Source organism: Athene noctua, chromosome 1, assembly GCF_965140245.1.
Source record: "Athene noctua chromosome 1, bAthNoc1.hap1.1, whole genome shotgun sequence".
NCBI classification, from domain to species: Eukaryota; Metazoa; Chordata; class Aves; order Strigiformes; family Strigidae; genus Athene; species Athene noctua.
The window spans coordinates 205,801,516-205,819,536 of record NC_134037.1 but is presented as its reverse complement, the minus strand read 5'-3'; the positions used below and the strand labels follow the sequence as shown (position 1 = coordinate 205,819,536).

The following is an 18,021-nucleotide window of genomic DNA, read 5'->3' as shown; positions in this document are numbered from 1 at the left end:
TTTTGCGTAAATTCTGTTTCCATACCAAGAAAACTTTTCTGTGTTGAGGGGCCTGCATATGTAAATGTGACTTGTTCATAATAGAGATTTCAACTAGCAATCTGCAGCAACTGAATGACTCCTGGAGAAGGTTACCTTGGTTCTGCTGTGTTAAACAGAGCATCTCTAGGAGTGCTATGTATATTTTAGGTAGTAAGCTATTAATATTGATCTCTTGAAATTATTATTATTTGAGATACAGGTTTGATTAAGGGGATAATTCAGTAAATTTAGAGTATGGCTGGGCAAGAGATCATGCTGCTGTCAGATGAGTACATGTACCACCCTCCAGGGTAAAGAAGAGCTAACATAATCTAGGTAGTTTGCGTACTCACTAGCAGTCCTTCTAAATTGGGTCATCTCCAGCAAAGTGGATATTGAGTATTTTAGCGGTGCTTATATAAAAAAATTTGAGTTATGGGCATATTTATCTTCTGGGATATGATGCCAAGCCCTGTCACTAAATCTAGTTTATAAATCCTTCTGAAATACTGAAACATCATGTAGAAGGACCTCCCAAACCAATCATGGCTACTGTTATTACCCCTTACCGCACTCTGCACCCTGAGAGTTGCTGCAGCTTGGAGCAGTACTTGGAACCAGTCCAGGATGAAAATGGCTGGTTAATCAGCCCCGGTGGACTTCTCACTTTATGTGCCTATTTGCTGGAAATGTGGTGAAGAAACACAAAGCTGTTCCTGCGTAAAGATCTGGCAGGATTTACTGGTTTAGGTGCCTTGCCGTGAAGGTGGCTTCTGGACCTAAACTATCGTTGGAAACAGGTGGCCATTTTTTGTTCAGTTTGTGTCTGAATTAATAAGCTTGTTGGACTTGAGTTAGTTCTTGTATCTCTATGTGATCGTGAAGAATTGTGCAATAAAATAATAGTTGTACTTCAAATTGTGTCCAGTTGTCTTCATACATTAATCCAGAACTAGTTACACTACTTAAGTATATTCATTCTAATGTGTTTTCTGCTAGGAGCCCTTGTTAAATCCAGAGTATGATTAGTAGCTTATTTGTCATAGATGCAGAGCTGAGGAGGCTGTGATGGGCTGGTTGGGTGTTTGTGGCTTATGTGCTTTGGATTTCCAAAGGTGTAGCAAACCTATACAGGGCTTCAGATGACTAAATTTTTTTTTTTAATTAGGTGGACATTCTGCAAAATGATGATTCAGTAGGTTTTGGTGAATCTCTTGCCTTGTTGCTGCAATAAAACTAGCCTTTACAAAATACACTGCTTCAAGTATATTACTTTTACAGAAATTAAACTGCTTTTATACAAATAAGATGTGTCTTTTCATGATTTCTAGTTGTTTGTACTCTCTAACAACAGTGTACTGTCTAACATAACAGGTCCTTGTAGCTTCTTTGAAATGCATCTTTTGAGGCACAGGTAGCCCAATGTGTTTAAAACTTGCAGTATAAACCATTAAGCACTTTAAGGCTTGTCTGCTTTCCCAGCTTTTGTTGTTATCCATTCATGCTTGAGATTGCAGGGTCAATTCTAATATTTATAAAGGAATTGCATTTCTCCAGGAACCTCCTGGGACTTGCTGCTTTGTTTTGTTGACATTGGTTCTGTAAACTAAAACAGAAAAGGGAGAAATCACACTTCTTGAAGTTTTAGCTGTAGTAAGTTAGGGACAAGTTTTGAATACTTAGGATTGTGTGATTTAAGTCAAGCACTTAAGCAACCGTTGACTTTGAAAATAAATATATTTGAAACTTACAGTGCTTGAGGAAGAGGAGTTGCTGGATTCTTTGGACTGTCTGGAAATAATGCATTATAAAGTCAGCTTCTGCAGAAGAAATGGCTTAGTGAATTATTGTGTAAATTACATGTCACTTGGTCTCAAGCTGAAAGTTTTAGCTGTTGTGTAGATTCAAGCGATGGCTTTTGTTGTAACGTTGCTAGTAATTACGGTTAGTGTAACTGCACTTCTATGTATTATACTGTAAATTCTGTATTGTATTTATATTACAGTACTTGGAGTATTCTTCATGAACTACAGTGCATTGTGAAATTAATTAAATGCTATGGGGAACCGTCATCATGGATTTTTAAGGAGAAATAGATCTCTGTTTCCATATTATAGGTAGACTGGTGTAATCATAGTTATAAAAAAGTAGGTATGAGAAGGATTCATAGGTTGAAGAGCTGTTACTGGAACCTGAAAATCTGGAGGTTTTGAGCTAGTGGGGAGGAATGGAGATCTCTTGTCCTTCAGAGACTTGCCTGACACTCGGTGGTGGTGGATCAGGTAATATGAATATGATATGGCTACTGTTTTGCTGTTTTGTTACATCTATCTGTGGTATATTAGGGTACATGTAAGGCTGAACTGGCACTAACAATTTGCAGTAAGGTAAACAAGGAGAAATGGATTTGCCAGATTACAGGGGAATGTGGGAAAGGAAGAGTCAAAACTCCACAAAGAATTGAAGCAACAATGAAATGTTTCAGAAGGGAGAGAAAAATGGTGGGGGGAAAATGCATAAGACTGTTTATATATATAAAATCAATGATTCTGCAGTATCTATGGCTACTTTTAGCACTAGTAGGGTTGCTGGTGTCTCATACTGAGGAGTGTGTAGCTGTGGTGTTTTTTCTCTCAATACCTGAAAATAGCTAACTATATTAAGTTAGTCCTTTTCTATAAGGGAGCTTTTGGTTTTGTAAAACGTAAATGCTTAACTATGCTTAAGCTTTAATAACTTTGTTTAGACATGTGAACCACACTGGAATTCAAAACAACCATAAGCATATAAATTGATCATGCATATAAAGGTATCTAAGGGCCATGCTGTTCTTGTACTTACTGCTCCAGGAAGAATGACAGACAGGCTAATCTTGATAGCATTTGATCAGAATAGATTACTGACTTAAGTTGCTGAGGTGTACTTACTAAAAAAGCATTAAAATCCTGCTGCATGATTGTCTGTGCTAGTGTTTAAGGTTTTTTGGTTTTGCTTTGTTTCTAATGTGAGGCTAATGCTGAAGTGGTAAAATACAACCATTGTGACTTTACAGAAGCAGTAATTCAAATGTGAAATGCATGGTGATTCCTGGAGTTTGTGAACTCTGATCTACTCAAGTATAGATCAAATTCAGGAGCTATTTAAAAGATGCTCCCAGAAGGAAATGTGGGATAAGGTGGCAAGTTAATGTTTCTTCCTTGTGGTAGGATTAATTTTGCAAAGTTCAGAAAAAATGTTAATGAAAATGAAACATGAAGAAAAAAGTAAAATGCTTAGTGACTCCTGTGCTTGTTATACGTGTTTGTTATACTTACCTTGAATATTTATTTATCATTGTATTATTTGAAATAGTGTTTGACCACTACTTGTCACTGTTTCTAGATTTATTTTTTTTTTTTTTCCCCTGGCCTTGTTTTTCTGAATAAGCCAATAGTATATGTAGGCTATGTTATTTCTAACCTTATCTTATCATACTTGACAGCCTTCGTGCTACTTGCAAATAAAATTTGTTTTCAAAAAGAACAAAATTCCTTGTTCATAAACTAAAAATATTTTAAACTTCACATATGTGAATACTCATTTTCTAAAAGAACACTCTCTTAAAACAATTTATTCTCAGTTTCAAATGCTGAAGATGATATAAAACATTTAATAAAAAATTGAAAATCTATACACTTTGGAAATGTCAAACTCAGTATAAACAAGTTACTGACACAGCTATATAATCTTACACAGTTTAAGCAGTGGCATGCTTGCTTAAATACATACTGAAAGGGAGCTCACAAGGAGGGCAGAATGAGGAAAAAATGATTGTTTTGTTTCTCAAGTCTGTGTGTATCTTTAAAGGAGAAGTGTTCTGAACTCTGAAAACATGTTGAAAACCAATCTAATTAAACTTTTCTAACTATTTCTTCAAGGTAAGCATGTGTATGAGTTGTAAGTAGGCTTCTAACTTCAAACCTAGGAATTTTATTTCTGGTAAAACGTTGGAAATGTTCCTTTTCTATAGTTCAGGTTTGACTAAAAAATGTTTGGCACATGCATATAAATGAGGATACAATGGATTAGGAACCAAACATGAGCCTGCTTAAATAATTCTCAAGATTTTCTGGTTCATGTGTAGTGATATTGAACTCTTTAGTCATAGGCTTTAATTTGTGCATGGTGCTGACCTGATGCTGTGCAGGGACACTCACTGCATCCCTTCATTCAATTCACTCTAATTATCCCCAACTTCCTGGGGAGCCTGCTTAGAACTGGTCATGAATGTTTGTTATTAAGTATTAAGATATTAGACTACCCTGGTTACATGTAACAAAGTAGTTTTTAGTCTGAATTTACATATAGATGATCAGTATAGGAAGCTGAAATTATATTTTTCATGATTTTATTTAATCAAATTCAAAATAATATATTGGAATAATAAAACATTTTGACAGTGACTTAAGCTCGGAGTTAAATGAAATGAGATTTAATGTTATTGTGTGAGTTCTTGTATGTCAACGTTGGTAATTTCAGTGTGTATTTTAGAGTGGTTATGGTATGTAAATTATCCGTGAAACAATCAGATTTGTGTGCATATTTCAATGTGATGGTAATTATTTTTGCTGGGAGCATCTGTTAATACAGAATATTGCCTCTTCAGGTTCATGTGAAAATGGCGGATGAAGCTGTCTGTGTTGGCCCAGCTCCCACCAGCAAAAGCTACCTCAACATGGATGCCATCATGGAAGTCATTAAGAAAACCAGGGCCCAAGCTGTGAGTCTGAATGAGTCTATCTGCTGCAGCTGTTTCATATATAGAAAGCAGAAAAGCCAGAGTTTGTATTTTTTTTTTTTAAAGGTGTGGGGGGGAAGTGATTGAATATGCTATTCCAGTTAGTTCATGTCACATGAGTTAAATGTGTCTGAAATCGCTACTGGAAATCAAAGGCTTTGTAGCATCTGGCAGCACTGGTCGCTGATCCTGCAGGTGGCTGCTGGATTCAGCTTTCACACCAGGGAGCAGCTTCAGTTCATTTCCAAATTTGCTGGGGGAAAAAAAAATCCCAATTAGTTTTGAGCACTAACCCTTTATATGCCATAATAGCTTTTTTGAACGTTTTACAAAGTGTGTCCAAAAAGGCTGTTGCTTAAACTTAGTTTGAATTACTTTATAAATTATATAAATGTTATTTTCAGAAAGGTAAGGTAATGGTGCGTCCCATAATTATTTTTGTTTCAGAATGTTTACAAATGCACGTTAGCTTATATGTGTAAATGTGGGCTAGTCTGCCTTCCCTCCAAATTGGCCAGAGATTCAAAGCTTAACAGGAATTGGTTGGAAAAACTAATGTGTAGTCATGTTCACATGCCTATGTTCTTTGTTCTGTCAGTGAAATAAAGTATTATTCAGAGCTACTGTACGCAGAGCATTTATTAAAATAAAATTTGATGGGTGTATATGAGGAACACTAATTGCCATGAAACAGTTTGGATCAGCATTGTAATATCTTTCAAAGATGATGTTTTGGTATAGTGCTTTCAGGGGCCAAAAATTTTCTATAAAGAATAAAACCTATTTCCTTTCCCCTGAGTTTCGGAATATGGAACCAAGCTGTTGTGGCCCTTTAAAAGAGGGAAATAAAATGGCTTATACACTGTTTATCAGAGTATATTGGATCAAGAGTCTTATGTGAATTGTGAAAAGTAAAATGGAAACTTTCTCACGGTCCTGTCAAGTAGTTATGCTAGGTGTGCCTTGGGGTGTGAACAGCAAACTAGGCATGTAAGGATGCATGATTTAGGCTAATGAGACAGTAAACTCTCTTCTCCAGCAAGGGTCGCTAGAGGTAGGAGGCTTATGACTGTGGACCTTAAGACCACTGTTGTGATCAGTGCTAGAAATATTGTGGGATGAGAAGTACTTTGTAGTGATTACTGAGAAGCGTGTGGGTGAGTATATATGTGGAAGTCCCCAATGAGGTAGATGTGGCAAAACAGATTTAAAACCAGCAGAAGGCAGAACACCAAATGGAGTGTGTCCATTGCTCTGCAAACAGCACCTTTCTCCCCAGTTAAGTAAGGAATGTTTGTTTCAGAAATGTAGTTCATCCAGTGAGTCTTTACAGCTTGATTTAGGACCAATAAATCACTGTGTTAAGATGGTTTCTTAAGGAATTCAACTAATTTGAATGCTTAGTGGTCTACTTCACCTTCCCTAGTATCTGAGAATGTGCTAGCAAATTTGGTGTCTGGCTTCAGAGCTCAATCAACTTGACTCTTTTGTTTTGTTTTGTTTTCAAGGTACACCCAGGCTATGGATTTCTTTCAGAAAATAAAGAATTTGCTAGACGTTTGGTAAGTTATTTCTATTTGCTTGGCTGTCAATGATGCACTAGGTGGCATATATTCTTTCCAAAGTATCTGAGGAATCAAGATACCAGTTCAAGGCAGATCTGAAAGATACTTTAAGATAGGAGACTTCAGTATGCTTTCTGTGCATGTGGGTTTCTTGCATTTTGAGGGTGTAATTGCAGCCTGTGTTTTCTTTTTGAAAAAGGGAGGTGCCTGTTTGGAAGAACTTTACCAAGGATGTAAAGACCTTTTGGCATTTTCACTTGTGCCTGTACTGTTTATGAGGCTGCTCTGTAAAGATCTAGGTTAAAAGTATCTGTTTTTAAGTGATCATTTCAGTGATTCATAGCACAGCTGGTGAACAGCTGTATCAGCAGCCATGAGAAGGTGCTGAACTGCACTTTCAGGATGGGAATAGAAAGCTGTTTAAAAACTGGCTTCTCTGCTGGTGGTCATGTATTGTGGAGCTGTATTCTCGGAAAGGACCAAAGAGAGTCAAGAGGGTGCTGTTTTCACTTCATGTCTGAATTTATAAAAATTATTATTCACAACCTCTTTGCTTCAGTGGGTTTTTTTAATATCACAGAAACTGATATATGGCCTCTTTATGGATTTTAGTTTTTTCCCAAAACTTTCATGCAGCTGCTCATAAATTTGAGCAGCTTTAGGAGAAAGTTACATGCTCAATGTTTGAGCAGTCTTGAGTGGATGTTGCATGTGTAGTCACTGCAGATCATGTTATTGTCCATTGGTTTCACTGAGAATAAAGACAAGCATATATGCTGAAATTTCCAGTAAAAAGCTTTTGCAGTTACCAATTTTGTTACAGAGTAAACGAACCATGTAGCTGAAAAAAACATCTTGTTTTACAGGCAGTAAGATAAACTTGTTGCTGGTTTTGAGAGTAATTTGCACCTTTTTGATTCAGAGTATAAAACGCAGATGAGGAATGTGATTCTTTAAAATGGTAGCTCTTTAATTCTTAGAATCTGTGGAATAGCTCTTGTTTCCAAATCTCTTTCTTGACTTATGTCCCTTTTGGCATGAATTTTAATTGCTATACAGACCCTTACTATTTAGGTGGTTATTTGGTGTTAAAGAATACCACCTGCTCATTGAGGAGATTATTCGGCAATGAAGTCTCAAATTTTTATACTTCGCAGTTGCTGTGCTTTTTAAAAAGCAAAGCCCCCAGATAAAAACAAGTGCAGGTTCTGTGTGATGCTGAATGCATCCTGCTGGTTGCTGGGTGGTGGTGATGTTAAAGTTGAAAGGAATTTGAAACACTTCGAGTTTGCCAGGATTTACCAAATCAGGGGTAATCTCTTACATGCTATTTTCATGCAGTTTAGCAGCTTTCTTTTATCACTGTTCTGCTTCATGTACCAGAGCCTCTTTTTAGAGGGAAGATTCCTGGCTCAATTTATAACAAACTCTGTTCCCACTGGATTAAACCAGCAGGATAACTGGCTTTAGTTGGCAGTTATTTTTAATAACAAAAAAATGATTAAACAAGTGCTTGCTCATGCTATTTTGCTTTATATTTTGCTGCCAAACTTTGAAATTTGATAGTTATTACTCTAAACTGGGCTCATTTCCTAGTAATCTGGTTATTATTTGGTGATGTAAATTACAATATTGGTGACATGACAATCTGGAACACTTTTTTTGGCAGGATTAAGTAGAAATGGAGGATGTACCAACATTCCTGTAGATCCCCTCCCCCTTCCTATTTCTTACCTTTTCACTGAAATCCTTGGAACAGTGAATTTCTGAAATAATGTGGTGACTAGAAACATGTTCAAGTTTGGGTTGGTGCTAACAGTCTCAAAATAACTTTTTAATTATGTTTCAGAAACCTAATCTGTTCTCTAAAAATATAATAAAATCAGGCAGTTCTACTTTGCTTTCTAAAAATTTTAAGTCTCAATTAAGACATAATCATGCTTCCCTTCATGTCAGTGGCTCTAGACTATCAAACCCTTAGTGAGAATTGGTGAAATGATCTGTTTTTTTTATCACTGAGGGCTGATTTTATTTTTTTCAAGACACCCTGATTAATGTATTTATGAAGAAAACTTGCCTGCTGTTTCACGTCTTTGTTAAAGCCTGTAAGAAATGATACAAAACTGTTGTGAAGTTGCCAAAGATGTGTTTTTGTTGTTTTCTTTCTCCCTATCCCTTTCTCTGTACATACACTATTTTGTTCTTTTGTGCTGAAAGTAGTGATGAAACTTGTGAAACCTGGGCTTGTTTCCTGGTGTGCATCTGTACTTTTAAAACAAACTACCTAGATTCAGAAACAGAAATACACTAAACTTTCTAAACTTGTGGATCTGTCTATAAGAGCGGTAATGAGCTCAAAGTAAAGCTTTGTCTTCAATTAACACATGGAGGGTCAGTTCACATGTAATCCCACTGTGTGCGATTTGAACAAAAGCATGTCTTTTTGTTCGTTATTGCCTAAATGATTCATGGAATAGCACACAGCTATAGACAGTCCTTGTGAAGATTTTGATGGATACATTTAGAGCAGTGAAAATTGCTGGTCTCGTATTTTTTTTCTTCTCTAGAAACTTAATTTTGTTCTCCCTTAGAATAGGGGAGAGCACAAGTAAATGATCCATTGTTTCCAAAACAAGATTTCCTAAAAGCAATCAGTGGGTGAATATCTGGCATGTTGTTCATTGTGATCTAATAAAAAAGTTGGTTCATTCAGTCCCTTCCTCATGTGTATCTATTCTGGTTGCCGTTGATGGCTGACAGAAAAGGAATCTATGGCATTTATATCCTAAAATCCTAAGGTAAATTTCTTAAAGATTGGTATTTTAATGTGAAAGTTTTTGAAAAACTTCTGGAATAACTACATTATAACTAATGTTATCAGCATTATTATGTAGAATAAAAAACCATGGGTTTGTGCAAGTGAATGCAGTTCCTTAGAATTTTACTTTACGTTCTGATTTTAATTCAGAAATTTAAGATATCCAACTTGGAACTCTTGCAGTGCTTTATAAAAATTATCTGAACATTGAAGTTGTAAAATTCAGTGCATAAATTGTTACTGGTAGTTTATGCATGTAAATATATTTGTAAGGAATTTGCTTCCTTCAAGGAGTAATACTATAACTGTTATTGGCATAAATCTGTAAAGATGCAGTTAAAATCTATTGCCACATTGAGGGTGGGGGGTAAATATTAGTATCTTTTGCCAGGTGCTATGCAGAGTTGCAAGAACAATTTGTTCCTTTATGTTCTAGAAGAGTTGGCTAGTGAGCTCTGTACTTAGGTTAGCTTGCTTAATGTTTCCCATTATATAAAATTAATGCAGACCCTTTCTGAGCAGCTCTGTCACCTCTGTTGTCTGCAACAGGCCTTTGAAATTTGATAAGGAGGAAACCCCGAGACAAAGATGAGCCTTTTGGTTGGCCTGTCATTGAAAGATAAACTTTTCTGAGATTGCCTTTTTTCCTTTCCTTGTTTGCTAACCTCCAGGGCAGCTGTTGTGTTGAGGGGTGGGATTGCTGAGTCAGGTCTCTGCACAGGTGGAATACTTTGGGATTGGCCCATGGTCCTGGTGACTATTTCCTCCTTTTCTTACCTGGGTGAAGAAGGGAATGGGGGAAAAAGAGTGAGAGAAAGCAAGCAGGTGACTGAGTTGCACAGTCAATATTCCAGTCAGTGTTTCTTCCTGTGGTCTAGCTGATATTAGCAGCAAGTAGGAGTCTTATGCCTGTAGTTGAGATTATGTTCTTGCTTCCTGGTAATGGCTAGAACCTCAAACCTTGGTGCACCGTGACTTGTTGCAGTTGCTCACAATGGGATTAGTTTTCCCCTTGTTAATTAAAAGAAAAACACAAATGAACTTCCCTTTCCACCTCTGGCACAAAAGTCCCTTGGGAAGCTACTGTTTTAAAAAAAGAAAAATCAGCTAAGTGAATACTATTCCTTTGTGAAGTCTAATGTGAAAAATACCAGTTTGCAGGATTTGTATCTTCAGTGTGTTTTGGTTTCTTGGATGTATGTATATGATAGAGTTCCTACTTTCATAGGTGATGCATTGTGGTGTATTTTCCCCAAGAAACTTAAGGAATTTGTGCATAAAATAGTTTCAAAATAATGAGAGTTAAGGTTACAAATGCAACCTTTAAATGGAATACTCTTCTTTTGAATGCAACCTTGACAATGCTGTCCTGATGCTCTGTTTCTTGACGCAAAAAAAGCCAGCCACTATATCAAGATCTGCTCCTTGCAATAGAAGCCATAAACTTGGTGGGACAAAGGATTCCATTTTGGAATAAGATATGAACCTTCTTGGAGTTCCTAGTGGAACCCGTTTTTATACATCTTTTGTGCCCTTTTAGCAACTGCTATTTGGCATGACTAAGGGGAGAACAAAGCAGCCAGCACTATTTCTCTTTACCTTTGAAGCTAGATTAACATTCTTGGTGGAATTAAAAAAAACCCCAACAATATATTGTCTGAAATAAATGGGCAAGCAATGTATATGGAAGTGGTTGATCACATGTTTGTAGACGGCTGTTAAGTTTGAGATGGAAAAGGTAAAACGAACTACATGTCATCTGCTGTAGGGGTACACATGTCTGACCTGTGAAGAACTTTGTACAGGTGGACCCACAGCCCTATGCACAGCTAATTATGGGACTGTCACCTTTTAAAATGTAAGCTCTTCCTTACAATTGTTGTGCACGGCTTTGTTATTTGTGAGCAAATTTTGAAATTCCTTTATCATGATTCAATGGATGTTACATTTTTGAGAAGCATTTGGTATGATTCTCATGCTGTTCCTACATGTGTTGGCAGTTCACATGACCAGTTAGCATTTGTGCTTTCCAAGCTGCAAAGGGGTAGTTAAAAAAAAGGCAGCTTTGTAAGCTTGGTGTCAAGAAATTGCTTATGGCAGAGATTGTATCCTTTGAGGACTGGGATAGAGCAGAATGTCAGACATTACTAGTCCTCTGCTAGTGCATGTGAGATAGAAAAATGAAAACGAGTCATGTGAACTATCTGTTTAGACACTTCCTAGTATCAAAGTAGGAAGGCTGTATTACTCCTTTACTGTAGAAAACTTCATAGGCCTTTACTAAAAGCATAGGATGGCTTACATTGTGTCATCAGCATCCTGTTTAAGATTGCCTATGCTACAGAACAAATTGATGCCAGTTCTACTCTATTGCAAGTTCCAAATCTTTATTTTGAGCAACTGCTGTATATAGCTTGAGTACTTTTTCAAGTACAGGTTTATGTCTAAACGTAGACCAAAACAACCCCGAAGAAACCCAATTCTTAGTGTGCCTATCCACAGGTCTTGTGGATATATGTGCGTATGACCTATATGCATGTATTTAAAGGTGTAGGGTAGTGTTTTGCCAAAGATTTGTGTGGCAAAAATGCTCTTTCCTTTTGAGTCTTTTGCCTGAACTGTATAATCTTAGTGTGGGTTTTTTCTTGACCTCCTGATTAGGCAACTTCCTCTGACATGGGAGTCTTGACCTGTTTGTATTTGTTTTTCACTTGGACTAAGCCTTTGTTTTTAACTTGTGTTTTTTTTAAAGCTAGGTATTTTCTTAAAGTGGCTTAGGTTGAAATCTTTAACATGTGCAGCTGTTCTTAGAAAAAACACAAATAAAACCTCTTGATTTAAATAGTAATGTCCGGCAGCTTGAGTCTAGCTGGATGAACTGTGGGCTTGCAAGACTTCTGGAATTATTTAATGCTGTGCATGTGATTAAAGAATATATTAGAGTGATTTTTGCCTATCTGGACTATCATAAGTCATTTAATATTTCCCATGAGATGCCTTTCAGCAGCACTTTGGCATGCATATTAGGGTGTGTGGTTCTACAGATGAATGGATTTATGGAATCCTGATTTGTAAAAAGTCATTATTTCTTGACAGGCAGTGTCAGTGCAATAGCACTTACTTCTAGGCTTACAGGAATCCTTCATGTTGCTTCTGAAATGCTTTGTTCTGTCCTCTTTCTTCGACCGTTGCTGTGTCTGGTTGTGAGAATAAAAACTCTCTTTCCACAATTGCAGTTACATTAACAACTGTATATACCTGTGTTTTTCCTCACTGCAGTAACAGAATGTTTGCAAGTGTAATGATGTATAATTATCTTTTTACATTGGTTATATTGTTTCCTTTCACTTTATGCCTTTTTATTCTACTGTTGATTTCCAATGATGCAGGCAAGCATGTCTGGTTATGGCGAACTGTCCATTCTGAGCTAACACAATTTGTTAATTTGTCCTGTTCTAGTATCATTGATGTAAGCTAGTGTAGTAACCTTACAAATGTGATGTCCTTCTCAGTTTCCAAATCAGTTTTAAATGTCCCAGTGATACCAAAGGAGTTGGATTGGACCTGAACAGTAAAGAGAGATGTCTCTGAAGTAAGAATTCCTGGTTGCCCTGTGGATTTTAATTTACTTTTGTGGCAAGGCAGGTGAAGCTTCAGTGTAAACAATGCTTCCTTAATGATTGCTTCCATCTTCTGCCTGCATTTTAAGAAATAATGTATTTTATAATGGATGGTCTGTCCTCAGTAGTTTTACACTGCAGATTGAATACTTAAGGTTTTTATATATTCTTCCTAAAATATGCACATCAAGAAAATGAATTCTGACTTTAAAGGTGAATGCAACTTAGTGGTAAGATGGATTTTTTTTTTGGGGTATACTACTACAGAGGTTGAAATATATTGAAGTGATGATGTGATTGAATAATTTTCTCTCTCACAATTCTATCCTCTGTTTTCTTCTGTGGTTGAAAACTAACTACAGCAAGTTATGACTCAAAATCTGTCTACTGAATTTACTAACCAAGAACGATGTCGTCTTACAGCATACTGTATTTTCATACACAAGGGCTTTTGTTATTGATAGTGATGGGTTACATGAGGAGGAATACAAACATACTAAATGTCTTTCATCCTGAGGCTAGGAGGTAGTTACTTCTGAGGGAAGGGGAAAAGTTTATTTACTTGTAAGAAGTGTGTTTAGCTTGAAGATGCTTAGATGTTGCAATAAGTGATACTGTGTATTTGTGTCTTCTATTTTAGCGACTCTAAATGAAGATCATCTGAGTCTTCATTCCTACTTCTCACATTCCTCTTCAGTTGGTTTTTCTGATTTGAGTTTTACATGAGTAACATCTACTTTCTGACGCTTTTAGATCAGATTCTGATACTTGACCCCTAATGGATCTACTGAGACCAGGAATGAGCTTCATGAAGGGAGAATCATGACTGACAACTCCCTTTAAAAGGCATTTGAGTGATTTCTACGTTGTCAGTGGAAAAAGATGTTAGTGGACAGTTTTTTGACTAACATATTTCTAAAGCTGACCTATTATCCTGGACTGGGCAGTCTTTTTTTGGGGGTGGGGCTTTGTTTATTACCATGTGTATTTTGACTGCATTCTTCAGGAAGAATTTTCTTGAAGTTAGTACTTAAGATAATGTTGAATTATTAGAACTTGATCTTAAAGTTCTATAAATTTAGGGTTTATTTTATCGTGCTGTTTGGTTCCTTCTATATTGTTGTATCTGTCTTGATTTAAAAATTTTCTATAGGTATTTAATAATGGTACAGTATGTTATGTTGTTGCTGTAATGTGACGTGCTCAAATACTCCAAATAATTTCTACAACAACAAGACTTAACCACCTTCTTTGTTCTGTATATTACAGGATTCACTTGTGGATTCATTTGTTTCAAAATTGCTTCCTGGGCAGGAGGTTGTTGTCTCGCCTCTCTGGGGTCCTTGTTTTCTGTGGTTTGAGAACTGTTCCAGTGACCTCTGCATGTTGAGAGGATCACTGTTAATATGCCAAATATGGTTAGTTACTGAAAGTTCATTGGAACGCAGGAAAACATCAATTTTTTTACTGTTGCGTAGATCCACCTGTTACAACAACAGTGGAAGCTGTAAAGGATAAAGGGCAAGCTGTATTCAGGCCCGTCAGAGTTAAATAAGGTTTTGCAGTATTTAAACTGTTTATGTCACTTGATAACTTAGCCATTCAGGTAATATCTTCTGCTTTGTTACAATATCTTCAGGCTGGTTGCATATTTTTACTGTATGGTTGTGGAATGAATGCATAATGCAGTTGGACCTGGTTTCTGCTTTAGATATCAAATAGAATCTTTATTTCACAAAATCACAGATGGCTGAGGTCGGAAGGGACCTGGAGGTCAACTGGTCCAACCTCCCTGCTTAAGCAGGGTCTCCTAGAGTTGGTTGCCAGGACTGCATCTACTTAGCTTTTGACTATCTCAAAGGATGGAGACTCCACAACCTCCCTGGGCAACGTGTGCCAGTGCTTGGCCACCATCACAGTAGAAAAAGTGTTTCCTGATGTTCAGAGGGAACCTCCTGTATTTCAGTTTGTGCCCATTGTCTCTGGTGTTGTCACTGGGCTCCACTGAGCAGAGCCTGGATGTGTCTTCTTTGCACCCTCCCTGCAGGTATTTACGTACATCAATGAGATTCCCCCCGAGTCTTCTCCAGGCTGTGATCAGTGTCAGCTCTCTCAGCCTTTCCTCATATGAGAAATGCTCAAACAAACAAAAATCTGTGAACACATACCAACATAAGCATTACTTGATAGTATCTTATCTGGTTTGACAATTTTTGTGAATGAAAGTCTTTAGCTAGTGCAACATGAATGATGACTCCCATATAAGAGTAGGAATTTAATAATTACTTGCAACTGCCTAACTGTGTTTAGTCGTTTATTTTGCAAATCTTTTAAATAATTCCCTGGAACTTTAAAAAAACTTCCTACTCATTATTATGAATGCATTTGCCTTTTCATTTTATCTTTAATTATATTTGAAGGTTGGCTTACAAATAAACTTTATCTCTTTGCACAGCATGTTTCATTAATTTCTATTTCAGACTGAACGATAGTATCAATAGCACTGATAACTTAAGAGTACTAGGTTGACTGAATAATTTCTCCTAGAGCTGTTATGCATATGTTTTTTTGGAAAACAGTTAAAATACTTGTCAGTTGGATTGTCTTTAGCAATGAAGCTTTGAAATAACACAAATATTAAACTTGATTTCCTAAAGTTAGGTGATGTGTTTTGTCTAGAACCTAGCATCTGCTTCTCACTTGCTCCCTGAATGCCAACCGGTATGGTTGGCATGTTTTCACTCCTGAAGATCGGGTTACTAGCTTGTGGTCAAACTGCTGTTCTGACTGTGACCAAGATATCCGAAGAGATGACTGCTCCCAATGACTTGTTGCTGCCTGTCCCTTTGAGAGGTTATTGCCCTTCTTGGATGTGCTGGAATGAATATGTGGTCACTCTGTAGCCCTGTTCTGTTAAAATTATCTTTGTTTAAAATATCCCTTCCTCTTCTCCCAACTCTCCTTTTAAAGTCTTTAAGCTAATACAGATGATTCCGGCAGATTCAAGTTAAGGAGTTTCTTTCTGACTCCAGACTGAAGTAGAGGCAAACTCAAAGGGTTGGTAGCTTGGGAGTGGGGTATAGGGAGTAAGAGGAAAATATAAGCAACTGAAGGTGATAACCTTTTAACCTGTTTATAGTTGAATTAGTATTTGACAGAAACCTTACTGAGAGGGATTTAGGTACTTAATTTAGGCTGATTTAGTGTTTAGCTTTTGAAAATCAGTTCTGTGTGACTTCCGTTTATGATACATGCTTATCAAAAATGTTACATAATAGAAACATCTACAGAACTTGACCAACTAGTCTTTAAATAATTTCTTTAATTTTCCAAAACGCAAAGGGTGATGGGGGAAATGGTTTTCACCAAACATTCTCCCTTACTTCTCCAGCATATAAATGTACAGTTGCTTCTTGCAGCATTGCTAAGTCTGAATTTTTAAAAGCTTTGAAATGTGGAGTGACTGTATATTTGGTGGGACTTTTATTGCGCAGATGCTGTTGAGGAAAGGTGCTGTTTTCCCTGACTCTGCAGGCCACTACTGTTTGGAGAAGATTTTTCTCAGGGTCTTCACCCCCCTGTGAGTATAATATGAAGGGAGAAGTTGCTACAAGTTGCCTTCCTAACCTTGGGGCTTATTGATAGCAAATCATGTTTTATGTGATGATCTAAGATTTGACGCTATTGATTTTTGTAAACTTAGAAATTTATGTATGTCAGGACGTGTGTATGATTTTTTTTTATTGTGGTTTTTTTTCTTTTACTGATCTCTTGGACAATTTAATGAACTTAGATTAAAAATAAGGCTACTGTCAGTGTGCATGCATTCCTGATTGGGCATTTCACACGTTTGTCAATCTTCATAATTTTTACATCAGAATTGTGTAGGAAGCATATGTCTGAACAGTGTCGCACTGTTTAGTGGTGGGTTCTTTAATTGATGTTAAATTATGGCTTTCAGTACACACAGGGTTAAGTGAGAAGGTTGCAGTAATATCTAGTGAGCTTTTTTCCTTTAATGTGCTCATTAGCAGTGGCAAGTCCAGGTTTTAGCACATGTCAGTAATTTACATTTCATTGCTGAGTGGCTGCCCTTGTTCAAGAGTTGTTTCTAAGCCTGATGAATATACTTGTGTTGGGAATAAACTGAGTAGAAGAATTGAAAGCCAAATACCCTGCCAGGCTTTTCAATGGGTGCCGAAGTTTCCAGTAGGCCACTGATTAGTAATGCATGGAGCAACAGGAAAATGCAAAGATGGTGTCTAGAAAGGTTACTTCAGGTAGGTTTTACCATCAAACCCCTCTTTCTTTGCAACTGCCGTTACCATTGTTCTCAAAATTCCTCTCTTGACAGACCTTCTCTTGATATGAGAATGTGGTACATTAGATAGACATCCCAACCAGGTTACTTAGTCAGAGGTGGTGTTTGTGCAGTGAGTCCTAGAAACAAATGGTCTTGTGGGCCATAGAGTTTCCTGCTGTCAGATTATGATGATACGGATCTCTGAATATTTGCTCTTACCTGTGTTTCTTTCCTCTGCCTCATCTGATAGACTTGTCTTGGTTTGAAGATGTGTGGTTCACTGCTGTAATGGCAAATGTGTGTGTGGTGGGATGCAGTAGCATTGGCAATTGAGATGCAAGACAAAGGTTACTAGCTTTTTGGGGAAAATTGATGCTTTCCTGTGGCAACAGCTTAGTTTGGTAATAAAACCATATGATTAACTAAATGTATTCTTGATGGAGTGATATTCTTGCTATTTTCCAAGCTGCTCTATTTTCAGGGCACTATGTGGAAACTTATACTGTGAAATTATACTTTCCTTTGTAGAGAGTCCTGCATATATTTTCTGTCCGAAAGGCTAGGTATTGCTAAATTTACATATGTACACGGACAACTAAGCATTTTTATTCCAGATGCCTGTTAGCATCATACTGACATGTTCTTCAGAACTCTAGCAAAAGAGCGCTAGTGCTTACTCTTTCCCACTCTCTCTCTAAGGTATTGTGAACACTGTTTATATTCAAGCTACTTATTATACAGTTTGGGGATGGGGAATGCATTAAACATTTAGAATGGGGGAAAACCAGCAAAAGATATTCCAGAACATTCTTGTGAATAAAACCTGCCAGTTCATTGTGTAAGAACTTGCGAACTCTTTTATTAGCCTATCTGAACATTAGGTGCATATATTTAAATGAGAATGTTTTCAGAAAGTA

General features: G+C 37.0%; 1 protein-coding gene across 2 annotated transcripts in view; it reads left to right on the top strand.

The window, feature by feature from the left end:
• Window positions 1–18,021, top strand: part of PCCA (propionyl-CoA carboxylase subunit alpha) — a 284,928-nt gene that overhangs the window by 35,891 nt on the left and 231,016 nt on the right. For both annotated transcript variants that reach the window (XR_012633969.1, XM_074910938.1), the window contains exons 5-6: window positions 4,667–4,780; window positions 6,307–6,360. Coding sequence is in view for 1 of the 2 variants with exons in the window: in XM_074910938.1 (XP_074767039.1) it covers window positions 4,667–4,780; window positions 6,307–6,360 (168 nt within the window). In the remaining variant the exon portion in view is untranslated. The remainder of the gene's footprint in view (window positions 1–4,666; window positions 4,781–6,306; window positions 6,361–18,021) is intronic.